This window comes from Hyperolius riggenbachi, chromosome 1 (assembly GCF_040937935.1).
Source record: "Hyperolius riggenbachi isolate aHypRig1 chromosome 1, aHypRig1.pri, whole genome shotgun sequence".
In the NCBI taxonomy this organism is placed as follows: Eukaryota; Metazoa; Chordata; class Amphibia; order Anura; family Hyperoliidae; genus Hyperolius; species Hyperolius riggenbachi.
This window is the reverse complement of record NC_090646.1, coordinates 476,673,427-476,700,480: the sequence shown is the minus strand read 5'-3', so window position 1 is coordinate 476,700,480 and position 27,054 is coordinate 476,673,427. Positions and strand designations below refer to the sequence as shown.

Genomic DNA, 27,054 nt, shown 5'->3' with positions numbered 1-27,054 from the left:
TAAAGGCTCGTACACATGCATGACTAAAGTAGGGTGAAGTTGTCAATAACGACAGCCTCATCAGCTAATAAAGCATGTATTTGGCAGCCCCCGGCCATCAACATGCAAGTGATCTGGCCCGGCGGATCAACTCAACCGATGGATGGCTAACTTCTTTGAAGATGCTACTCCCCCACCCACTGCATCATGACCTCATGCATGTACTGCTCCTTCATCCAGCTACAAAGCTGGCACATGTCTATATTGGCCGGCCAAGTGATGTCACCCAAGGGGATCAGGTTCTGATCCCTGACAGGCACCAACAGTCAAAGGTGTGTACTCATCTAATGCTGGGAATACACGTTAAGTTTTTACTTTAGATAGATGGGTTCGATAGATAAATTCCAACCTGTCGGATCTGGTCGATTCTACTTTCGTTTCGATTCTCCTCATTCAAGTGAATGTAATTGATAAGAAAAGATGAGGAATCGAGAGGGGAATCGAGCAGTGAATCGAGAGTAGAATCTATCGAAAGCGAAAACGACGGCAAAAACGAACGCAAAAAACGCATCGTGTATTCCCGGCATTAAGGCCTCCTTTATCAAAATGATTTGTTTCTGATATCCAAATAATGAGATATTCATTTTCTAAACAGTAGCGTGGATTAGAGTGGATTAGATCACCTGGGATGGCCTGATTGATGCATTATATGTGACACCTATACCATTATACTATACATTGGCACCACTTCCTGTAGCAGCAGCCAGTCTCAACTTAACTCCAGCCATTGTGCTGTATACCAAGCAATATGGTGGCTGTGGAGGGAAACAAAGTATAGGAAGATCCAAAGGTGTGATAGCATCTAGAAGTGTGTGCATGCAAAGTCTAGAAGAGAAGTATACATGTTGAAATCTCAAATATAGAAGGTACAAAGTAAAGGGATATGTTCATACATTGATGATACTCTCCTAATCCTCAAGAACTGGGTATGCGGATGGTACATTATAGTTAAGATGGCGTGGATGGGATCTGTCTGCAGAAAATAAATGTTTCTGTTTGTTGGTTTCTTATTAGAGAAACAATGAAGTATGTTCTACTAAACCCAAAGAGAAGCATTTGAAAGCAATGACTGAGATAGCTGACAAAGTAAGTGAGGAAATCCTCACAACATTAAAGGATGAAGAAAAAATGATTGATGCCCTGTAATGTATGGTAGGGGTACAGGAGACGTGTGCACACAAATTGGGTTGCATATGCATTCAAGAACAGCTTGCGCAGCTAGACACTACATTACCACTCATAGCTGTTCCCTGTAATTTGAGATAGCAAGAAGTAAAGTATCAAAACTAATTGCATTTGTATACAAGGGGAAGTATGGTCAGAAAGCAGTCAATGAGAAAAGAAGTATTCTGTAAATCAAAGAATTGATAACCCATTAGAGTATGGAATAGATGTGTAAAGGTTCATTAATGTCCATTATGCACAACTTCCAGTTGGAAGGGTGAGGGATTTGATTTACAGAAGTCATGTTAGATACTATTGCACAGGGCACCTTTTCATACAATACATTGACCAGAGACTTGAAGATGGAGTTTGTACCAGCCACATTAAGACATGGGAATTATAAAAAGATTTGTGAATTTTTGCCAATCTATGTATCACTGGCATCATAAGATAATCCAGAAATCTCTGAGATGCCTGACAAGAATACCTACAGAAAAGGCATGAGTAATAATGGGATCAGTTTCATGCTTGAGGGGTCACTTGACAATTTACGATATTATGTTATCTAATAGTTTTCTTGCAAATTCCTGATGGTTCTCAAATGTATTGACTGATGACCAGTACCTGGTTTTCACAGAGAATATAAAGACTGTTAGAAGTGAGATTTTGCTGGATTTATTAAGCCTGCGTACCAGAAGATTACAAATATCTTGTTAAACCAATTTAATAGCTGACAGAACATCTCTGTGTGGGACATCACAAGTCACTCTTGAACCATAAATCAGAAGATTCTGAAGGTAGCTTTTATTTTGTTATTATTTATATTTTGATTATATAAATATTATATATAATAGAATAATTCCAAAATAAGTACCGTAATTTCATAGTATATTTCAGTAACTTATGTATCAACCTTTTTACATTTCATTCTTTTCAGTGCTGCCTTCACATCATTATTTCTCAGAGAATAAATGATGGGATTTAACATTGGAGTCATTAAAGTATAGAAAACAGCAATAGCTTCTTCTGTTAAATAATCCATGGAGTCAGGACTCAGATAAATGAAGACAGGTGGTCCATAGTAGAAGATGACAGAAATCATGTGTGATGCACAAGTGGAGAAGGTCTTCCTTCGTCCTTCAGAAGTTTTGATCATCAAGATTGTCTTTAAGATGTGAAAATAAGATACCAAGATCATAAGGAAGCAGATTAGAGCCACAGCCCCAATGTTGGTGATGATGACTGCTTTGTTGATGGTCGTGTCAGCACATGCCAGCTTCAGCAATGGGATAACATCACAAAAAAAATAGTCTATCCTGTTGGGACCACAGAATGGGAGTCGGTAAGTTAACATAGTGTGTATCATGGAATGGACTGAACCAGCTAGCCAAATACCAGCTGCAAAGCGAGCACACAGATCTAAGTTCATGAAGTTTTCATAGTGGAGCGGTCGACAAATGGCTAGAAATCGATCATAAGCCATGACAGTATACAGAAAACACTCTGTGCTTCCGAAGAAATGGAAAAAATACAGCTGAGCGATGCAGCCTTGGAATGAGATGGTTCCTGTACTATTGAGGAAGTTTGTCAGCATTTTGGGCAATGTGACTGTAGATAACCAAATGTCAAGAAAAGAAAGATTCAGCAGAAAGAGGTACATGGGTCTGTGGAGGCGAGGATCTCCCTGTACAGCTAGAATTAGGGCAACATTTCCCAAGAGAGTGCATAGGTAAATACATAAGAAGAACAGAAATAATGGAATTTTCATCTTCTCATGATGTGGAAGCCCAATAAGGATAAACTCAGTCACCAAGGAGTGGTTCATTTGCTGTGCTAAGTTTTCCTTCTATGATGTGAGAGAAAAACTTGTTAAACTCTTCGGTAAATGACACTGTCCTTTTCATCATAGAGAACATTAATGTCATATACCATAATTTACTTAAAGAGAAACTGTAACTACAGATTTAACTTCAACCCAATCAGTAGATGATACCCCCCCCCCCCCCCTTTCCCATGAAAAATATTTTCTCTTTCTCAAATGGATCATCAGGGCATTCTTTATGGCTGATATTGTGGTGAAACCTCTCCCATAGTGTGATGTCAGCACCAGGGTACTGACATTACACTGTGGGAGCCTTGTTGCATTGTGGGAAATAACAGCTGTTTCCAACTGCCAAAAATGCATCATCTCTTTCCACAGACATCACCTGCCAGCAGTAAAGATGTAGCCATGTGATAAATGTCAGAATGTAAATCAGGGAGAAGAAAGATTTTGCAATGAGCAAACATTGACTAAATCATTTGTAAATAATTATTGCAAAAAGTAAGCAATTTTTTTCATTATGTTATTTTCACTGCAGTTACCTCATATAACACCATTGATAACATATCACTGAACAAAACAGCACTATCCTTTTCAGCTTCCAACCTAAGGGAAGAAGTGGTAGAAAACAAGAGGTAAAGCTAGGTACACACATTTGATTATTATTGCCTGTTGAGGATCGGGAAATGATCCCTCAGGCGACAATTAAGGGCCTGATGCTGTACAGACACATTGCGAACCCTTCAGACTACGCATGCATTCTGTTGCTATGGAGGGGGACAACAACGAGATCAGGGCTGCTTCGGCATCAGGGGTCATTAAGAATTGGATATGTCAGATCCTTAAGTGAAGTTGGGCGGCCACTTAACACTAAATGAGTGAATGATGTCAGCTGAAGTGGTTGTTATCATCCGTTTTGGACAACTTACATATAGGGCCTGATTCACAAAGCGGTGATAACTCAGTTATCACGCCTAAAAGACTTTAGGCGTGATAACCTTTGCACCAGCAAAGCTATCACCGCTTTGTGCTCTAACTCGCGCGAACTTACCGCGCGTACGCGCAAAGTCCCATAGGGCTTAATGGGCACTTCGCGCGAAGCACGGTGTGCGCGGGAGTTCGCGCGAATTCCTTCAGATCACGCCTAAACTAAGTTTAGGCATGATAAAGGGCTTTCCACAGGCGTGCAAAGTGTTTGCACCGCTTTGTGAATCAGGCCCATAGTGTGTTTATATAGCTTAAGGGGAGTCAGTAGGCTCTATGGTGTGTACTACCTGATGGCACACTGGTGGGCCAGTGACTAGTTAAAGGGAAACTGAAGTGAGAGACATATGGAGGCTGACATATTTATTTCCTTTTAAACAATACCAGTTACCTAGCCGTCCCCCTGAGCTTTCTGGCATCACAGACCTGAAACAAGCATGCAGCTAATTCATTCAGACTTTAATCAGAAACATCTGATTTGAATCAGGGCCGGGATAAGGTTCTCCAGCACTAGAGGTGAAGATTCCAAAGTGCGACTTTCCCATCCTCAGATTGTGTGCACCTCAGTGTAGGTAGCATATGTGGCCTCAGTATTAAGATGGTATGCCCCTCCCACTATAGATAGCCAGATCTGCCCCAGTATTAAGTAAGTTCCCACCTAGTATAGGAAGATAAATGCCCCCCCCCCCTTACTAGGAAGGCTCCTCTAGTACAGGCAGTCTCCTACTTACAAACAACTCAAATTCAAACAAAATTGTCTCCATGTGCAAAAACTGTTTTATAATTACTTATTTTTGTTGTTATAGACTACCCAGCAAGCTCATTGTGAACCAAAACTCTTAGGATCGTGTTAGGGGCTAGAAAGAACCAAAAAACCCTCTTACTAAAATGTTACCCAAAACAAACATTTGCCTTCTTAAAACAGAAGTCATTTGTGGGAATTCAAGTTGGAGTGTGCATATGATGTCTTCCACGATGCATCACTGCTGAATATGCAAATAATCCTTTGTTGTCCTTGTAAGGTAACCACACCGCCAGAACCACTGGAATACAATGATGCGTCAGCTTGTTAATTGTACAGAGACACAATAATCCAACATACATACAGACTTTTTTCAGATTGTTTGAACCTCATCAGTGATGGATATGGAGACAGAAAGGAGAAAAAAAGCACACACTGTGATACTACCGTAGTAGTAGGTGAGGGCTCTAGGCCCTATAGGAAAGGTCTCACTTGGTTATCGAGGCTGGAGAAACTTATATAGGTTTGCCAGCTGTCACGCTTGTGTCCCTCTTATATGACCTGGCTTGCACGGATGTCCTCACGGTCTTGGATGGTGATCCAGTCGGGATTCCATGGTGGTTATTTGGAACACGCTGCGGTGGGCATGTAAAAGTTTTTCTGCGTTCGGGCGGTATGAGCCTGATTCCCCGGCTATGAGTGTGGTAGGAGTTAAAAACAGCTAGCAAAGCAAAGTGGTGTTAGCCGCAAAGATATGCAAAGGCTGTGTTTAAAAACTTTATTGCGACACGTTTCCCAGAGGAGCACCCCTGCTTTATCAAGCATATGATCCTCATCAGTGCATGGCATGGATTAATGGGCTCTATGGAGTAGGACTTAAAACACCCAGAGTTACAGATTACCTAGAAAGCTCATAGTAAATCAGAACTCCTAGGAGTGCGTAAGGGGCTTCAAAGGACCAAAAAGCCTTCTTAAAGTCCTACTCCATAGAGCCACATTAATCCATGCTATGCACTGATGAGGATCAACCAATCCAAAACAGTGTATACATGCTGGATTATTGTGGCTCTGTACAATTAACAAGCTGACACATCATTGCATTCCAGAGGCAGAGGGAGGAGCCAAGGAATATAGATGCCGCTGCTGAACTTTGCTGTTTGCTCCGCTTCCGTGCTCTATGAAAGCCTTTCTTTAGGACTTGACCAGCAGGCTCTTGTCAGACCACGTTCTGGCTAACCAAAGTCCAAAAGGAGTAAGTTCATCTTGCAGTGGCCGCATCAGTCGAACTTTGGGGTCTGGCTGTAACATATGTAAGAGGGTGGGAAGGAAGGGGAATTTTTGGAGGTGGGTTCTCCTGACGCTCCTGCCAGTTGATCACCCAGTCTTGCAATTGTACAGCCGTAAGACCAAAAGCCACATAAATTATCACTTGTGATAAGCTCCTCACTAGTGTCAAGAACCTTTGTTATTTCTGTTGGTAAGTAAGCTATGCTACGAAGTTTGTAGACAAAAAACTTTCAGTAAGAAAATATATTGTTCAAAAGCCACATAAACCCAAGCACTGGCATGGTGTTCAATAGGTGATGTTAATTCCTGATAACAATTGATAGGCAAATCCAGTTTGTGTGCACCCAGCACTCTTGGAACCACATTATGACCATCAAATTGTACATAATCCTGGAAGGAAATATACAGAACCAGTTCAGTGCTGTATGATGAATGATAATTGATGAACACACAGTTATATGGCTTATGGTTATACAATTGTATAGTTGGTTGGTCAACAGACAGGAATAAGGGAAGTAGTGGGCATGCCCCAAAATTCTCCCCACCATCCCCCTTTTTTATATACAGATTTATATTTTGAATGTACAGTGTTTTTGGTAGGATTATTTATTTCATTCATTCAACTTTTTAAGCTTTTATAGTTTTTAATTTGCTTTTCAAAGCCACAGAACTTGCATTTGTTAAGCAATTTAGGGCATTTTAGGGTCTTTGTCTTGAATGACATTTATCCATCCTTAAAACGACTAAATCAAGTAGTGTCTAGGACACGGGAAAGAGAGAGATGGGTAGGGGTTGGGAGTTGAATGATAATCAAAAGCCAAAAAAGAAGAGCAGAATATGTCTTTGCTGGAAAGGATGATGGACACATAGGAAAAAAACAATGAAAAATGAATAATAATTTTTGTAGAAGGAATGCAGAAGGAATTTCCAAAATGGGATGTAACATATCTAAAGAACGAGCGTTCTGTGCACGTGCAGTTCTTATATACTTGTTACTTAGCATACACAGAATGCTCCCGGTCATGGAAGCGTGATCAAGGAGGCACATGTATGGGACTGCGCATGCACAGAAGGAGCGACTTGAATTCCAGTCTCACATCTATCGGAACAGCAGCACAGTGGAGGGGACCCAGAGGACACAGAGGGACCTGAAAGACATAGAAGCCCCAAGTAAGTAAAAATCTACTTTTTTCTTCCAATTAAGTAGCTGTTAGGGTAGTATTATAATAAACTACAGCACTGGTCCATGGCAAATTCAGGGAGGGAGGAATTTAAAAAAGAGAAAGAGGGAAAAAGCGACACATGGATATCTTTGGGATATTTTTTTGAAAACTGGATGTCATAGTTACCTTTATAAGTGGAACTCTTTAGCTGTAGAAATTAAGAAACATTGTTAATTTTTTTTTTTCTATCCTGCGTTTAAACACAATTCTATTATTGGCACGATCATTTCCTCTCCATCTCATTCTAGATTCACTACACAATATTATGCAATTTAATACCTTGCTTTTCAGCTACAATAATATCCATTTAAATATATTAATCACTATAATGTAACCATAAACTAGAAAAAAAAACATGTAGAATAAATACACATCCTTCAAATGGACACACTGTAAGTTTCAGACTGCCAGTCTGTGTAATGTAGTATGATTATTGTTGCACTTCCAATATTTGATTGTGTAGCTTCAGTTCTCAGTTGTCTATACCACGGAGATGTAGCAACAAGCATTACTTGTATCTTTATGCATTTTTTTGGCCTTTGGGAAATGATTTCCAGGACTGTGATTAGTCCTGTTTTTAATGTTACTGCAAACTCATGTGGCTCATTTAAAGGATCTCCTGGGAATCTTGGGGCACTAGCTGAAGATATTATTACAAAACTAAAATAATAAAATAACAAATGTTAAAAAAAAACAACGTACTTGGACACCTACCATTATTTGTTCTGCTTATGCTGGGAGAAAACAAAGCAATGTTTTATTGAAGAGATCATTATTATTGATTTATAAACTGCCAACATATTCTGTGGCGCTGTACAAAGTAAGAAACAAACATAGGGGACACAATAATACAGACAATGGTGTAGACCAGTGATGGCTAACCTTTCAGAGGCCGAGTGCCCAAACTGCGACCTAACACTGACTTATTTACCTCCGAGTGCCAATGGGGGGCGCGAAAGATGGGCGTGGCCATGATGTAACAGCAAGGCATAAGAAAGCAGTGTTTCCACCATGATGTGGTGAAACGAGGATTCGCATCATGGGTGTGCAGAAACTGTATGATGCTATTTATACCCACCGTAACCACCAAAGCAGCAAATATAGCCAACTATGACCATTAAGGGCTCATTCACACTATGTGCTGCGCTGTCAGTTTTGACGCAACGCACATAATGTAAGATTTATATGGTAACATGAAAGTCAATAGACTTCCATGTTACCATTCACACTACAGGTGTGCGTTCCCATGCGTTACGTTGTAACGCATCTGGGAACATTTTAACGCACAACGCATACGTTTCCCCGATTGGTACAGCTGCCGACGTCCATGCTTTAGCGCACCACAACGTGCATTCCGTGCGATCCCTGTGCGTTGGCAGTGCATGCATGAAATCGCATTCGTGCATACGTTCTGTAGTGTGAATGAGCCCTTAATAATAAATGCAGCAACAGTTACCCCAGACACCAGAAAATAAATGCAATGTGTGCAACATTTCAGCAGAAAATCTTGCAATGTGGGCCACATTTCACCAGAAAACAAACGCAGTGGGCCACATTTCACCAAAAAATAGACGCAGTGGGCCACATTTCAAGAGAAAATAAACGCAGTGGGCCACATTTCACCAGAAAACAAACGCAGCGGGCAGCATTTCTCCAGAAAATAAACGCAGTGGGCCACATTTCACCAGAAAACAAACGCAACGGGCAGCATTTCCCCAGAAAACAAACGCAGCGGACAGCATTTCACCAGAAAACAGACGCAGTGGGCCACATTTCACCAGAAAATAAATGCAGTGGGCCACATTTCACCAGAAAATAAACGCAGTGGGCCACATTTCACCAGAAAATAAATGCAGTGGGCCACATTTCACCAGAAAATAAACGCAGTGGGCAGCATTTCACCAGAAAATAAACGCAGTGGGCCACAATTCACCAGAAAACAAACGCAGCGGGCAGCATTTCACCAGAAAACAAATGCAGTGGGCCACATTTCACCAGAAAACAAACGCAGCGGGCAGCATTTCACCAGAAAATAAACGCAGTGGGCCACATTTCACCAGAAAACAAACGCAACGGGCAGCATTTCTCCAGAAAATAAACGCAGTGGGCCACATTTCACCAGAAAACAAACGCAAAGGGCAGCATTTCCCCAGAAAACAAACGCAGCGGGCAGCATTTCACCAGAAAACAAACGCAGCGGGCAGCACCAGAAAACAAACGCAGTGGGCCACAATTCACCAGAAAATAAACGCAGTGGGCCACAATTCACCAGAAAACAAACACAGTGGGCCACATTTCACCAGAAAACAAACGCAGCGGGCAGCATTTCACCAGAAAACAAATGCAGTGGGCCACAATTCACCAGAAAACAAACCCAGCGGGCAGCATTTCACCAGAAGACAAACGCAGCAGGCAGCATTTCACCAGAAAACAAACGCAGTGGGCCACATTTCACCAGAAAACAAAAGCAGCGGGCAGCATTTCACCAAAAGACAAACGCAGCGGGCAGCATTTCACCAGAAAACAAACGCAGCGGGCAGCATTTCACCAGAAAACAAACGCAGTGGGCCACAATTCCCTAGAAAACAAACGCAGTGGGCAGCATTTCACAGTAAATAAACACAATGTGGGAAACATAGCATTTAGCAGAAAATAACACAGTGAGCCGCATTTCACCTGCAAAAAAAGTAATGTACTCATCTGACAGAAGTCTTCTCTCTCGGCTGGGCTCTGGCACGCATCTCCCCCGGACGTTCCTTCTGCAGCTGAGTCTCCCGCGCTGCCGCTGACAGGCAGAGTGCAGGGCTACGGGAAGATGGCGCCCGAAGCCCTGTACTGGAGACAAATAGTCTCCAGTACAGGGCTTCGGCGGCCATCTTGCCGTAGCCCTGGTCTGCCTCCCGGGAGACTGCGGGGCTGCGGGCTATGAATTGGCACGGCGGCGTCTAATAGACGCTGCGGCCAGTTCATAAGCAGCGGTGGCGTGCCAGCAGATTAGGCTACGCGTGCCGGGCCCGGCACACGTGCCATAGGTTCGCCACCGCTGGTGTAGACCAATACAGGATTAGTACAAAATACAAAATTTCACAATTGCAGTGACAAAAGTAACATGATGAATAAAATGTATAACAAACTGCAAGATGTAATAAATATTTGTTGGTTGCTATGGGCAACAACACCAAACCTCTGTTCGGTACCATATCACAGAACCTGTGATAACTTGACATTCGTCAAAGCAGCAGCAAAGGAGATAGAACTGATAAACATCTTCAAACTTTAAGGAGTTTATTTGACAAGATCGATATACAGAGGAAATGCAGTCATATGTCTTTAAGGGTGACTCTGCAAAGCAGGAATCTGAAGTTCATCTTAAAGGACCACTATCGCACAAAAAGTAGGCAGTTAAAATCTGTCAGAACTGACAGGTTTTGGGCCAGTCCATCTCCTCGGGGGATTCTCAGGGTTTTCTTTGTTTTCAACAGCATTTCCTGAAGAGCTGTTGCAAAGTCTAACTGACAAAATAGTTTGCGAGTGAGTAGGGGGGCTGGCTGGCATCTTACTATTTTTGGCAGTTAAACTGCTGTTCAGGAAATGCTGTTGAAAACAAAGAAAACCCTGAGAATCCCCCATGAGGAGACAGACTGGCCCAAAACCTGTCGGTTCTGTCAGATTTTACCTGCCTACTTTTTCGTGATCGTGGGCCTTTAAGCATTTCATGGCATCTTAAAGCAAGCCTAGTACTAGCTTTAGGTTCATCGTGTGTTACTTCACCCTAAAACCAATGCCGCCTATGTACAAAGATACAAGTGTAGTGAAGCAGAAAGAGGACGTAGCAGGAAGTTGAAATGACTAGAAGTCAGCTCTGCAGCTCAGGTTTGGCTTTTTATAGTAGCCTTTAAAGAGTTAAACTTTGACATCAATCGGCAGGGGCGGACCATTCACCCATCACATCTCAAGCCTGCAATTAGCTGATAAGAGCATGTGATTGGTGACGCTGCCCGCACCTGCTCAGATGGGAAAAGCCAAAAATGGCTTTTCCTCTGTTAATACCCCGAAAATGAGGTAATATGTCCCAGTTCCATTGTTTAATGTTCACTGGCCATTGTTTACCTTTCAAAGCACCATGTTGTGCTAGCACTGCTGTCACTGTGTCTGGCCTATGAGCTGGTATGTGTCCTTGTGGAAGATACACAAAATGTTCTACTGAACCTTGTGCTTTTTGAAATGCCTCTATTTCTCTCCAAAAGAAATGCTCTTAAAAAAGAAAATCTGTATAGAAAGTCTCCGACCAAAACATGGTTCACTAACACTAATAGAGGATTCTCTGCTGCAAGAATCTGATCCATTAGATCTCTTTCTACACAAGACTAAAAATTAAGCAACAAATTCAACAAAGACACAAAAGGGTGAGAGAGCGCTGCCCTTGCAAGCTTGCAATCTAAAGAATGGAGGGGGGGGGGGGGGGGGAGAGATGACAAGAGATAGCACTTACTCCTTCTTTACTTTTATCTGTGTGCACATCAATGCTAAATAAAAATGTGGTTGATTGTTCTGTAACTATAAATAAGTAGCGATTACATATTTTATACTTTATCAGTTTAAGTTTTAAGTTACAAAAAATCCTCATACTGTAGCTTTAAAGTGGACATTAATTGGTTCGGTATCCTTGCCACAAATCTACGCTCCAGATGCACAAGTGAAGTTTTCAGGGGCACCCCTGAAAACTTCACTTGCGGATCTGGGGCGTATATATGCATGTTTGCTTGTTTACCTCGCCGCTCACATGCGTACCCACTTGCCTTCGTCGCCATCCCGCTGCTCCATGATCGGCGAATGGGAACACATGTCCCAAAGCCAATCAAAGTGCCTGTACTGGATGATCACCAGCATCAGCAAGATGGTCATTCAGAAAATGAAAGTAAAAAACACATACACAACACTTCATGTGTACTGTTCACTGTACACAGGAATAAAGCGTGGGGACATCTAGTAGACAAAAAGTAAAAATACTTACATAGACTTAGACTTACATACAATAAAATACATTAAAAAATCCCAACATTTTTTAACCCCTCCTACCCCCTCTCCCCCATAGTTACCCCCTTCACCCCCCCCCCCAAAAAAAAACAACACATGACATCATTTAACAAAACACATAAATAGTTACCTTAGGGACTTTTTTTAAAATATGTAGGTCATGAGGGTATATTATTGTTATTTTTGAAAATAAGGGTTACTTCCAGCCTGCGTCTCTCATGTCGTCAGCGCAGTCAGGAGTAACTGGTGACTGGAGCATAGCAGCCTGCAGGAGATCGTTAAGGTTCCACGCTGGATTGGTGGCTTGTGAGTTATGGCAGAAGGGGGCCACGGAGGCAGAGCACAAGGAGGGGGACAGGGTGGCACAGGTGGTGGTATAGAGTTTACTGAGGGACACAGGGGGACAAGAGGAGAAACATAGGGGGCTTATAGGCACAAGAGTTGGCACACGGGGAACAGGAGCGCAAGAGCTGGCAAAGAGGGACAAGAGGTGGCACAGGGGCACAAGAGAAGGCGCAGGGGGAAAAGGGGTGGCATGGGGGAACATGGGGACAAAGAGTGACAACAGGTGGGACAGTGAGATTAAAAGCGCACAAGAGGTGGTGCAGAGGGACAAGAAGTGGTACAGGGGGCATAGGGGACACATTGGGACAAGAGGTGGCACAAGAGGAGGCACAGGTGGAACACAGGGGACAAGAGGTGGCACAGGGGGAACATAGGGGATACATTGACAAGAAGTAGTACAGGGGGAACAGAAGAGCACAAGAGGTTGCACAGAGGGACAAGAGGTGGCAAAAGGGGGTACATAGGGGACACATTGGGACAAGAGCTGGCACAGGGGAACAAAGGGTACACGGGTCAAGAGGTGGCACAGGGGGAACAGAGGGGGCACAGACTGACAAGAGAAGGCACATGGGAACAGAGGAGCACAAGAGGTGGCACAGGAGGACAAGAGAATGCACAGGGGGTACATAGGGGACACATTGGGGCAAGAGGTGGCACGTAGGGACACAAAAGGAGGCACGGCGAACAGAGGGTACACAGGGACAAGAGGTGGCATGGGGGGATGGATACAGGGGGATGATGTGGCACAGGGGGAACATAAGGGACACAGTGGAACAAGAGGTGGCACAGAGGGACACAAGAGGAGGAACAAGGGAAACAGAGACAAGAGGTGGCACAGGGGGAACAAAGGGATGACAATAGGTGGCACAGGGGTACAGAGGGGCACAGGAGGAACATAGGGGACACAGGGTGACAAGAGGTGGCACAGGGGACAAAATGACAAGAGGTGGCACGTGGGAACATAGGGGACACAGGGGAACAAGCGGTAGCACAGGGGGAGCAGAGAGGCACAACATGTGGCACAGAGGTGCAAGAAGTGGCACAGGGGGAACATAGGGGACACAGGGAAACAAGAGGTGGCACAGAAGGACACAAGAGGAGGAACAAGGGAAACAGAGACAAGAGGTGGCACAGGGGGAACAAAGGGATGACAATAGGTGGCACAGGGGTACAGAGGGGCACAGGAGGAACATAGGGGACACAGGGTGACAAGAGGTGGCACAGGGGAAAAAAAGTGGGACAAGAGATATAGAGGGTGACAAGCTAAATGCGTTTTGTGGGATACTGTTGCCAATCTAATTCCATTGTGTGGAAAGCTGCACCCAATCTAATTGCATTTTGTGGAAAGCTGCTGCCAGATAAAGGCCTCTTTTCCAAGGGCAGTTGATAGGCAGTGAAATGCCTCTCAAACTCTCACAACTGCTTGCTGCTGCCTGATAACTGCTCCCTGCTGACTGATAACTGCTTGCTGAGCACACAGGTCAACTCCCCCTGGAAAAGAGGCCTATGTGCATTCTGTGGGAAGCTGCTGCCAGATTATGTGTATTTTGTGGGAGGCTGCTGACAGATTTTGTTGTTTTTTTTTCCTGACGGGGTAGCAAGAACACTATTTATTAAAGTTGGCCCTCCACCACGTAGTCAGAAAAAAATGCCTAACCGTGTTTTAGGAGGAAACTTGGAGGAAATAATTAGCACCAGGTGTCAAATACCCTAAATATGCCACTGCCCCGCAGTATATGTAACACAATGCACAATAATCATAATGTGTGTTATTGGCATGGCCTACTTACCTTTCTCCCCACCCCCTTATATCTGAAAAAGTTGTCTGCATAGTAAGGCAACAACCATCCTGTCAGTTAGTACAGCATATCTTCAGACTACATTGTGTGCAGCTACAATCCAGAACATTACAATAAGCAGATTAAATGATAATCAATGCAGAACATTTATCTATTTGCGGCAGCACAAAGCTTAAAGGGATACTGTAGGGGGGTCAGGGGAAAATGAGTTGAACTTACCCGGGGCTTCTAACGGTCCCCCGCAGACATCCTGTGTTGGCGCAGCCACTCACCGATGCTCCGGCCCCGCCTCCAGTTCACTTCTGGAATTTCTGACTTTAAAGTCTGAAAACCACTGCGCCTGTGTTGCCGTGTCCTCGCTCCCGCTGATGGCACCAGGAGCGCACGGCGCAGGCCCAGTATGGTCTGTGTCTGCGCAGTACACTCCTGGTGACATCAGTGGGAGTGAGGACACGGGCGTGCAGGCGCAGTGGTTTTCTGACTTTAAAGTCAGAAATTCCAGAAGTGAACTGGAGGCGGGGCCGGAGCATCGGTGAGTGGCTGCGCCAACACAGGATGTCTGCGGGGGACCTTTAGAAGCCCTGGGTAAGTTCAGCTCATTTTCCCCCGATCCCCCTACAGTATCCCTTTAAGTGTAGAGCAAGAATTTAGCTAACTAGGCATGTAAAAAAAGTAGATGAAAGAAGGGATGGTGGAATGGACAGGAAAATCTAAGACAGAAAAAAGGTGGAAGGGGAAATGGTGGAAGGAAAATGGTAGGAAAGAGGGGGAATATATGGAGAGGCATGAGTGAATGGGGGGGGGGGGGGGGGGGGCTGGGTTAACACAGATGAGGATAAAGGGAAGATTACCCAAAATATTTATAAATGAAGTCTTCAGTGAGGCCAGGCCAGAGAGGAAATGTGGGGAGGATAGGTTGGAAACATTTGTAATAAAAAAAAGGATTTCAGCTAGGATTGGAAAAACAGTAACCTTAAATGTATAAATCTACCATCATTCTCTTTGGAGTAGTCACCACTCACCACCCAGGTACCAGGTTTAGATCCCAGCTAAAACACAATCTATATAGCATTTCTATGTTCTTCTTGTGTTTATATGGGGTTCCTTTAGGCCTCAACATAAAGCTTTTAGATTCCTGTATCAATCTATAACAGCAAAAATGTTGAGGATGTACAGCTGTACAGCACACTCTTATATGCAGTTTCTGCCCTGTTTAGGGCTCTTTCACATCAGAGCTTGCGTTGGAGAACGCTCAAAGCATACGTTTTGTTGTATGCCTTTTACTGCGTTTTGATATGCGTTGCACTGCAGTGAGTGTGCGTTTTTAATCCGTTTTCAATGCGTTACTGCACATAGAAAAACGCAGGTAATTTTTTTTTCTTTTAGTTGTCAACTTTCTACATTGTTCCTCTGTTGCATTCTGGGACTGATTGCCTGCGTTAACGGATTAAAAACGCGCATAGTGTGCGTTTTACATTGACTAACATTGTAACGCATAAAGCTAGCGTTGGCCAAAAAACTGCGCCTGGGTGCAGTGGAACGCAACGCACAAAAAGGCTGCGTTATATGTGAAAGCTAAAATGAAAGTCTATGGACTTTCATTTCACCTTGGGTAACGCAAACTTTATCCTTTGCGTTGAAACGCAGAAAATCTGCCCTAATGTGAAAGAGCCCTTAGCAAGTTACAGCTCTAATGTTACTATCTTTAGTCATTGAACATTTTTCAATATTGGGGGTTTGGCCTTCAGGCGATGTCAGGACCCGTTTGTACACATGCTGAATTATTCTTGCATGAGGCAATATAGATACATTTCCAGCAATGTCAGTTTCACAAACGCCCAAATGTTCACTAATATATTCAAGAGTCTGTCCCATGCCAAATGTAAGAAAGGAGGCTTACCAGCCACTGACAAGCCAAGTTATAAGGTTGTTATTATTATTATTATTATTATTTAGTATTTATATAGCACCGACATATTACGCAGCGTTGTACAGTGTATATATATATATTGTCTTGTCACTAGCTGTCCCTCAAAGGAGCTCACAATCTAATCCCTACCATTGCCATATGTCTATATTATGTAGTGTATGTATTCTAGGGCCAATTTTTTTTTTTTTTAGGGGGAGCCAATTAACTTATCCGTATGTTTTTTGGAATGTGGGAAGAAACCGGAGTGCCCGGAGGAAACCCACACAGACACGGAGAGAACATACAAACTCTTTGCAGATAGTGCCCTGGCTGAGATTCGAACCAGGGATCCAGCGCTGCAAGGCGAGAGAGCTAACCACTACGCCACCGTGCTGCCAGGTTGTCAGTAGGACTGCTCAAATCCGGATCCGGGAGATACCCGGATAGTTGCTATCTGGATATCTCCCAGTAAACCTGTGCGGGGTGGGCGGGGGGATCAATCTTACCTGTATGACGTCTTCTTCACCCGTCCCTCGCCGCCTCCCACGCTGTGCGCATCACGTGATTACAAACACTTCCTCCTTCAATCCGGAAGGAGGAAGTGTTTGTAATCTAGTGACCACTGCTTGGACCGCATCGTGGGAGGCGCCAAGGGACCGACCGAAGAAGACGTCAGACAGGTAAGACTTACCCCCGCCCATCCCGCACAGGTAACTGGGAGATATCCGGATAGCAACTATCCGGATGTCTCCCGGATCCAGATTTGAGCAGCCCTGGTTGTCAGTACACAGTATTCATCAAGGAGAAAAGGAAACACATCCACAGATCCACAAATGTCCTGGTATGAAAGACCACATGAATTCTTAAAATAATAATTTAACCTTGAAAATAAAGCATAATGTAAAAACCTTTGTGATTGACAAAAAGGTATGTGTTATGTGGTTGGCTGTAAAATATTTGCAATGCGGAAATGTGTGAACTGAGCCCACTAATTGGCTCAGACATGAGTGCAATACAAGAACCCACGAGAGCAGCAATGAGAACAGAGGAACATAACAACGTAAAAGAAAATTCCATTATCAGCCAAATAATCAGACACTGTTTACTAGGAAATGGAAGAATGTACCAGAATTACTATATAGCAGAGAATTTAGTGGCTGGATAGTGTACTGGTTAAGGGCACCGCCTTTAACGTGGGAGACCAGGGTTCGAATCCTGGCTAGGTCAAGTATCTATTCAGTAGGGAGTTCAAGGCAAGACTTCCTAACACTGCAGGGTGGCCTCTTGAGCGCGTCCCAGTGGCTGCAGCTCTTGAGCGCTTTGAGTCCAACAGGAGAAAAGTGCTATATAAATGTTCAGATTATTATTATTATTTTGATTATTATTATTAATTTCAATGTAGGCTTTCACATCCTAGCTAAAACACAATCTATAGGTCAGGATACTTAACACCTACTGTTGTAAACTGGGCTCTGCTCATTTATCAAGGATTTCATACAATTACATTAAAGTGTACCCAAGGTGTTGTGTGTGTGTGTGTGTGTGTGTGTGTGTGTGTGTGGGGGGGGGGTGTCAGATGGGACACAAAGGCATGTTCCCTGCTCTATGCTATGCTTCTGTGTCCCCTATGTCAGCTCCCCTGCACCGTGCTGTCACCCCCCTCCACCCTAGAAAAAAGTCCGGCATGCAGATTGTCGGCAATGTAAAAGGGGAAGGGGCGTCCCTTGCAGGTGAGGCACTGCTTCAAAATGCCCACTCTGGCATTAGAAACGCCCCTTCCCTGATTGGGCAGCTCTGCCTCTCCTCCATCTCCCAGTTCTGTGTTGAAATACACAGATCCAGAGCTGCAGCGTAGTGAGCCCAGAGGTCGCAGTCGTGTTTATTGTTTTTTTTTTAATCTAAAAAAATGATTGATTGCAGAAAGCAGGAGTGGCGGTAATTGATGCTACCTTATCCGGCTACCCTCGGATAAGGTAGCATGTTATTTATTTTTTTAGTAAAATGCTCACCTCGGGTTCTCTTTAACAGTATTACTCCATAATATAATTAAAATTCAGAAAAAGCTATATTTTACTGAGCACTTCATTTTAGAAAGAAAGAGTATGTAAAACAGCAACTAAAAATGTGAGTTTTCTGCAGTAGAAATGATCCAGAGTCACAACTGCAGTTCCCTGGAGGCGATTGTTGGACCACAGGGAGGAAGTCTGCACAGAGGATATATACTGACATATGTTATTGTTTACTGCTGTGCAACACTAATTTTAAAACATATAAAGCAGCTTAATTGGCACCCATGGGATTACATTCAGTGGCACAATTAATTTTTTTATAGACATGTGTACAAATAATGATTGGAAGCAAAAACAAACCAGATAGTAGTGGAATAAATATAAATTATTTTTCATATGTATAAAATGGTAAAATTTCACATATTAATATGCAAACTAACATGATAAAAATAATAGCAATGACCACGTTCTATATACATCTTTCAGACTTAGGCCTCGTTCACACTATATACGCTGCTTTGCACATTTTGGCAGCACATATGGTGAGCGATCAGCAAGAACATCAGAAGTGAATAGACTGCACTTCTGCGTTCAGCCTATGCAGGCTGCACAGCAGTGCAATTTTATCGCACTGCTGCATGTATTTTTGGCAAAGTGCATTGCTGATTCCATTCACTATAATGAATGGGATCACCAGCGCAACACATGCCAACGCAGATGGCGTGCGATCGGGTGCGCTTGCGTCCCGAACGCACAGCCATATGCGTTGCCTAAGTTGAGCCCTTAGTTGTGCTCAAAGGCTTTTCAATCCACATACCCATTAACCTCTTGAGTCCCAGAGGTTTATATCCCCCCTAGTGACCAGGCCATTTTTTACAATTCTGCACTTTATAAATTTAACGGTTACTGCTCGGTCATACAACTTAGCACCCAAATGAGTTTTACCTCCTTTTCTTCTCACAAATAGAGCTTTCTTTTGGTGCAATTTGATTGCTGCTGCTATTTGTAGTTTTTGTACATTAATAAAAAAGACAGAAATTTTGTAAAAAAAAATAAAACATACATGTAAGTTAATTGACTTCCCCTTTCCCCTAGACTAAGATACATACACTACACTACACATACTTAGACATATGGCTATGGCAGGGATTAGATTGTGAGCCCCTCCAAGGGACAGTTAAGTTACAAGACTATATTCTGTACATCGCTGCGTAAGATGTGAGCGCTTTATAAACACTTAAATTGCTTATTAACCAGCCGGGCGGTATGGACGAGCTCAGCTCGTCCATCACCGCCGGAGGCTGACGCTCAGGCCCTGCTGGGCCGATTTTCATCAAATAAAAAGCAGCACACGCAGCCGGCACTTTGCCAGCCGCGTGTGCTGCGGCGAAAGAGGGTCCCCCCAGCCGCCTGAGCCCAGCGTAGCCGGAACAAAAAGTTCCGGCCAGCGCTAAGGGCTGGATCGGAGGCGGCTGACGTCCATGACGTCACTCCGCTCGTCGCCATGGCGACGAGGTAAGCGAAACACGGAAGGCGGTTCCGTGCTACTTCTGGCCGCCGGAGGCGATCAGAAGAACGCCTCCGGAGCGCCCTCTAGTGGGCTTTCATGCAGCCAACTTTCAGTTGGCTGCATGAAATAGTTTTTTTTTTATTAAAAAAAAACCCTCCCGCAGCCGCCCTGGCGATCTTAATAGAATGCCAGGGTGGTTAATAAAATAAACAGCCTGCCAGCGCTGATCGCTTGCTGCCAGGCTGATCGCTGGGGTCCCCTGTGTGCAGTGACGGGAGAGTGCGCTTGTGCGAGCGAGAGCTCCAATCAAATCTCGCTCCTCACAAGATGACGCCAATAGGCGTCCAGGAGGCATGAAAGAGCCGCTGTTCCACTGCCATCCTGCATTAAGCGAATGTGAAGTGGTTAAACAAGAATAAATAAGGATAAAATCAACTGAAAGTTGTGTTTATAGTTTAACATGAGGGCAAAACCAAGGCAATAGTAATATTTTAGAAAAGTAAGTAATTTTTGGGTTACGGTTTGAATAAAGGTCAGTGTGGGACTGAGGCACGGGTCCTTAATATACATTAGAAACAAGAAGGTAAGTCTCCAAAATATCATATATACATGATAAAGGTATTTTGACCAGACTTACATATAAAGCACTACACATGACTATAGAGAAAGAAAAAAAAAAAAGACCCCAAAGTTTTGAAGTGGCTGAATTGACCCTCCAGTGCACCACCCAGTGGGTTTACCTTACATAAGTAAGCATACATAAAGCTCCACACTTGTGTAAATGGTTTATCTCAATGCAGTTAGTGAATCAGCTTGTTTATGAGCAGGATATGAGCCTCTATGGTCACATATTTATTTATAAGCTCATGGTTTCATGTTGCCATGACCAGACAAATGTTCCAAAGTAATTGTTGTATTAGTTTCTTATTGGAAATATCTATTTACTTGTATTCATGTGTACAATCTATCCACAGATATTATGGCAATGTGTATAGGCAGATGTGAAGTCCATGTCCTAGTGTGTAGAGATCACAGGCTGGCATAAGAAAGAGTTTAGTGTGTTTACCCATTTTTACCTCTGGAAATAGGCTTGGTAAACATAGGTTAGCATCACATGCTATTGGGGTATCCATCACACCATAAAAGAAAAATATTGGTAATGGGGATTAGACATTCCCAAAGTGAAAGAAAGCTCCCAGTGCATTACTTCATTAAGGGCCCATTCACACTAGAAGCGCTTTTCTGAGCGTTTTGCGATTGATTTACATTTTTTAAAATCGCTCCCATTCACTTTCATTAAAATCGCGGTAAAAAACACGGAAAAATCCCCATGATTTTGCGATCGGGTATGCGAAAATGGTGGCGATTTTTCCACGATTTTTATGAAAGTGAATGGGAGCGATTTTAAACAATGCTAATCAATCGCAAAACGCTCAGAAAAGCGCTTCTAGTGTGAATGGGCCCTTAGGGCATCTGAGAGTGTTTAACTAAGTAAGGTCCTGAGGACCACAAGGTATGTAAACCTATCAGGTAAGTAAAGGGAAATAGAGTGGTATCCTCCCACTCTTCATCAATAATTACCCCCAGGACCCAATCCCATGTTGGCTTTTTAAGCAAAGCTTTATACTGTAGTTAGCACTTGGGCCAGACGGAGCTACATTTAGTATTGCTATCATCTTAAAGAGGAACTGTTGCGAAAATCTTAAAATTTAAAATGCATACAAATAAGAAGTACATTTCTTCCAGAGTAAAAGTTGCCATAAATTACTTATCTCCCATGTTGTTGTCACTTACAGTAAGTAGTAGAATCTGACATTACCGACAGATTTTGGACTAGCCCATCTTCTCATAGTGGGGTTCTTAGGGTTTTCTTTATTTTTAAAAGCACTTGTGAATGGCAGTTACGCCGTCCAACTGCCAAAATAGTGTGCAGCAAGCAGAAAGGCTGGCCAGCATCTTTGTATTAATCATTTTCATGGAATGTCTTTATAAAGAATAAAGGCCATGCTGAGAATCCCCTATGGAGAGATGGACTAGCCCAAAACCTGTCGGTAATGTCAGATTTCTACTACTTAAGATTTTTGCGACAGTTCCTCTTTAAAGGATAAAGGGCCCCTGATAATGTTTTAGTGGTTCAGAGTCAGGAAGATCAGTTGGGATATTTGCAAATTGGGCATATAGTGCATGTCGAAGTTGGAGATAGAAATAATGCATTAACAAAGACAGGTTGTATTCAGAGCAAAATTGCTCAAAGATGATAAAGATTTATGAGTCTGTTGCTTGATGTTGGTACTTGAGTCCCTTGTCTAACCATAGTTTTTGCAGTTCATATTTTACATAGATTAGAAAAAGCTGTATTTTCCCATAAGGGTGAATTTCAAAAAAGGGATCCAAGCTGAACAGTTTATGAGAAAGAGGCCAAGTTTTGAATGTGTGTAATAGTTGGGAAAGGCTGACAAAACGCGATTATATTTAACACTCTTTAATAACATGTATGATGCATTTGACTTTATCATGGGAAGAGAGGCACCAAAACAGGATAAAATTGTCTAAAAACCGTTTAACCTCTTGCCGACCGCGTCACGCCGGTGGACGTGGGTGCGGCGGCAGCCCCAGGACCGCCCAACACCGATTGCCGTAAAGTCCTGGGGCCAGCTAATGCAGGAGATCGCGCGCAGGCTGCGCACACATCTCCTGCTTGGGGGGCGTGATCGCCGTCTATTTACATGTACAGCGCTGCGATCGGGGGGTTAAGCACTGCGGTCCTCAAGAGGTTAAAAAGAGAGGGTAGTGGTGGACTTACCTCCCCAAGTAGACAGAGATTCTGTTGATTTATAGCGAACAATATTAACAGTAACTAATGAGAGTGCCAGATATCAGTTAAAGGAGTTCTTTCACGAAAAAAGTAGGCAGTTAAAAAATGTGACAGATGACAGGTTTTGGGCCAGTCCATCTTTTTAAGGGGCATTCTCAGGGCTTTCTTTGTTTTCAACAGCATTTCCTGAACAACAGTTGCAAAATCTAACTGACATAATAGTGTGCAAGTGATTAGGGAGGCCGGCTGGTATCTTGCTATTTTGGCAGTTGAACTGCTGTTCAGGAAATGCTGTTGAAAACAAAGAAAGCCCTGAGAATCCCCCTTACACAGATGGACTGGCCCAAAACCTGTCATCTGTCACATTTTTAACTGCCTACTTTTTTCGCGAAAGAACCCCTTTAAAGCACAAGAACAACATTCAGCTATTACAAAGTCAAGCACTTACTTTTGCACTTAGATTTATAATAGTTGAATGCCGGCATCCAATTCTTGTACTTAAGCTATCAACCATAATTTACATTACAGCTTATGAATGTGCTCAAATTAACCCAATTATTGTCCTTCCTGGGGAACTGATGTGTGGAGCTACGTGCTAGAAACAGAGACAGAGCCATTACTCGCTTCTACTTTGGGAACCCCAAATATGTAAAGTGCAATGGTTTGTTCTGCATATGTATGTTACCGTTGCACTTGATTTGGGTGCAAGGAGTAGCCAAAGGTTAGCTCTCCCTGAGCAAGGTAATCTAGGGGAATATAAAAAATATGTTCTGCTACCTAATTTCACCCCCTCTGCAAGTAATTCAGGGTCCAGCTTTGCCGACTCCCAAATCACATAGATTTAATAGCGGCACCCAAATTTGGTGCTGCGGTGGCACCAAAATGACCTGCTTAGTTTTTTCCCCCATACTTTCAGTGCTATGCATAGCACAGTTCTATACCCTACCGGTCCTGCATTTTTAGCAATTAGCATATAGTAAAGTGCCCAACTCCTAGGCAAAAGGCAGCTGATTGGTCCAGTAAACACCCCTTTTGGAGGCCCAGTAGGTGAGTTCCAAAGGATTTTTTATTTTATTTTTTTTTAAATAACCACACTCATGAAAAACATTTCTTTTGTTTAAATACTGGATATTGTAATAATGTATATTATCGTATAATATTGAATATAATCATCCTGTGACACACGTCAGTCCCTACCGTCTCATTACCACAGATAAACAAAATAGTACATCACTGGTAATGACTGTATCCAGTTTTTCAACTCACAAGGTATTTTTAGTGCTTCTTTAATTTTGTTCTTCAAATGAGTCAGGTGATGGTAGAAATACATGTGTACAATGTAGTAGAGTACAGTCATATCTAGGAGATATTTACAGTTTTTATATACATTGTTTTTTAGTGGTTTTGTTGGATGAAAAAAAGCTAGATTCACACTAGATCTAAAAATGGACTGTTTCATAGAGACAAGCAGATAAATAGACAAATAGACAGATCCTTTGTTATGTATAGTTTTTTATAACTATTTTGCGCCACTGAACTATTGAGTGAGAATTTGTAACCGTCTCGGATGGAGGGTGTTACCCTTGGTCTTTGGCACATCTTTGCACTTTTTAAGCCAAGTGGGATTGTGTTTGTTCTCCCCACCAACTATTCCCATTTTATTATCCTTGCACCTAAACATACTACACCATATTGGCTCTTAGTTTTTTTCCCAACCCCTCCCCTTTGTCTTTTTATAAAAATATTGAGTATAGGATTCATTGAGACATGTCCATTTGCAGTGTATCTGGTGTCTTTGTTACATTACATTAGCAGAATGCAAAGTATCACCTTATACGACTTTTCTGGATACTCCATATTCTAAACATGCTGAAGAAATCAATGAAAGTTAATAGCAATGCACTACCACTGTTCTCGCTACTGCTTTCAATGGAAATTGGAGACAACAAAAACAATATTGTACAAAAAGGCTGCAGCAGCCCCATGACTGGTCTGCCTAAGTAATGTAGCAACAAAGAAAAAAGCCCTGTTAACCAATCTGTTGTCTTGGTCGACATATATTTTTGTTTCCATTGGTGACCGTTTGTTATTTGTTTTGCATTTTTGACAAGGGACACTAAAGTCTTGCACCTCATAACAACTTCCTGCTTTTTTGTATTGGAGGGGTCTAGTTGTGAGACTTCCTACAAAAAAGCAGGAAGTTGTTATCAGATCTCCACCTTTAGTGCCTTTTGTCAAAAATGCAAAACAAATGTCAAATGGACACCAATAGATACAAAAATATATGTCAACCAGGACAACAGATTGGTTAAAAATGTAAATGACCTAGCCTAACATATAGCTAACATGTATGTGTGAATGTGTAAAAATTCCATGAAAAGTAAGAATAAATATCTTTATTACAATAGAGAACATTTTTACTCTTTTACAGATGGATTACATTATGCTGTCTTTTATTCAACACATGAAAGGTATGGTGAGGAAGAGTACAACCCCTTCAATGTCCTACAATGTTATTTATATGTAGCATTGTTATTTAATTTAGCTTTTGGTCCCCACAGTTTTTTCATGGCTGTCTTCATTTCCTCATTTCTCAGCGTGTAGATAAAGGGGTTCAGCATTGGCGCTATGATAGTATAGAACACCATCACCACTTCATCCGACTGAAAACTCGTTGAAGGTCTCATGTAGATGAAAACACAAGGTCCAAAGAAAAAGGTCACCACTGTAAGGTGTGAGGCACAGGTCGAAAAAGCTTTTTGTCTTCCTTCAACTGATTTTATTTTGAAAATTGATTTTCCAATACTAATATAGGAAATGAGAACAGACAGAAAACAGCCCAGTGACACTATACCACTGTTGGCAATTATCATGGCATCAATCATGGTGGTGTCAGTGCAAGCCAACCTAATTAGAGGTGGGACGTCACAGAAGAAGCTGTTTATTATATTAGGACCACAAAATGGCAGTCCCATGGCCAATGTTGTTTGGATGTTGGAGTGGACAAAACCAATTGCCCAGGTTGCAGCGATCATCCACAGACAAAGCTGCTTGTTCATGATGGTGGAGTACTGTAGAGGCTTGCAGATGGCTACATAGCGATCATAAGCCATAGCGGTAAAGATAAAACATTCTGCACAAGCAAAAAAGTGAAAGAAATATAGCTGAGCGATGCAACTGCTGACAGAAATGGTTTTTCTGTCACACAGGAAGTCTGCTAACATCTTGGGCACAGTAACGGAGGAGTAGCAAAGATCAATGAAGGACAGCTTACTTAGGAAAAGATACATTGGGTTATGGAGACGATAATCGATCCTGATGGTCTGCATTATCATTACATTCCCAGTCAGTAGAAGTATATAGAATAGTGAGAATATTGAGAATAAAAAGTACTGAATATGGGGAGAAAAGGAAAACATCACGAAAACAAATTCTGTCACTTCGGTGGCATTGCAGTTATTCATAGTTGTGTACCCAACATTAGGCTCTTGCAAGTTTATACGGATGTGTGATATATTACCTTGTGGTGCCATTGTTTATCAATCCAAAATGCAATCCCCAGTGAGCAGACTTCTAAAGAAAAAACAAAAAAGTAGAAATATAGGGAGAAAATTTATGATATGAAGGACACATGGCCATGTATGATAATCCCATGTGCAAGCCTAGTCTGAGCTTATTATTATTTTTTAGCTATATAGCACCAACATGTTCCGTAGCCAGGGCCGGATTTCTGGGCAGGCCCCCAAAGCCCGGGACTAGGGCGGGGATATGCAAAGGGCGCTGTGGATTGAGAGCTATTCACACTATTCCACATGTCGCCCCAGTCCGTCCAAAGTCACCTCACCTGCTGTGCTGCACACACTGAAACCTGCTGTGTGCGTGTGCAGGCAAGTGCACCGGGCAGCTGGGAAGTCAATCGGCACTAGAATAGAGAGCGAGCAGAGCAGCATGTACGGAAACAGCAGGCATCGGCTGCACGGTAATTGTAGCTGCAGTGTGTATCCAGCTCCGCCCTCTTTACAAACTTCTCCCGTTCAGCTGTCTTTGCAGGGCACTGGAGCCATAAAGAAAAGGAATTCCTGCTGCCTGTGTGTCTGCTGACGATCTCTGGCTTCCTCTTCTCTGCAAGGCATAAAGACACAGACACTATTCTGTCACCTCCAGACTCCCCTGTGCCTAGCTCACCATGCTTTGCATATGTCTCTCCCCTCTACTGGCTATCTATGCCAGATTAAGTTGCTCAGAAGTCCGGACATTTTACAGCAGGTTAGATGAGGTCAAAGGTCTTGCATCTGTGCTGACGGGACTCACAGTGTGGATCAAGCATGTGGAGGAAGAAGAAAGCACAGCCTTTGGTAAGGTGATTTAA

The 27,054-nt window shown here is 42.8% G+C and overlaps 2 protein-coding genes and 1 gene segment (V, D, J or C); all 3 read right to left on the bottom strand.

Moving 5' to 3' along the window:
• LOC137528857 (T cell receptor delta constant-like) overlaps positions 1–27,054 on the bottom strand; it is a 348,846-nt gene that overhangs the window by 85,510 nt on the left and 236,282 nt on the right.
• LOC137561870 (olfactory receptor 10G7-like) lies at positions 356–3,028 on the bottom strand. Its single transcript, XM_068273226.1, has 2 exons — positions 2,132–3,028; positions 356–400 (listed from the first exon to the last, which is right to left on the bottom strand). Exons 1-2 carry the CDS (start codon positions 3,026–3,028, stop codon positions 356–358), a joined length of 942 nt encoding a protein of 313 aa, XP_068129327.1.
• Positions 24,512–26,149, bottom strand: LOC137561859 (olfactory receptor 4E2-like). Its single transcript, XM_068273215.1, has 2 exons — positions 25,245–26,149; positions 24,512–24,545 (listed from the first exon to the last, which is right to left on the bottom strand). Exons 1-2 carry the CDS (start codon positions 26,147–26,149, stop codon positions 24,512–24,514), a joined length of 939 nt encoding a protein of 312 aa, XP_068129316.1.

What these genes read in the sequence shown, in the direction of transcription:
- LOC137561870 (XM_068273226.1), bottom strand. Translation starts at nt 3,028, where the DNA reads ATGAACCACTCCTTGGTGACTGAGTTTATCCTTATTGGGCTTCCACAT. An exon ending in TGAAGGCAGCACTGAAAAGA is followed by an intron (nt 401 to 2,131) that starts ATGAAATGTAAA and finishes AGTAGAATCGAC; the next exon opens with CAGATCCGACAGGTTGGAAT.
- LOC137561859 (XM_068273215.1), bottom strand. Translation starts at nt 26,149, where the DNA reads ATGAATAACTGCAATGCCACCGAAGTGACAGAATTTGTTTTCGTGATG. An exon ending in AAGACAGCCATGAAAAAACT is followed by an intron (nt 24,546 to 25,244) that starts GTGGGGACCAAA and finishes CAGCATGTTTAG; the next exon opens with AATATGGAGTATCCAGAAAA.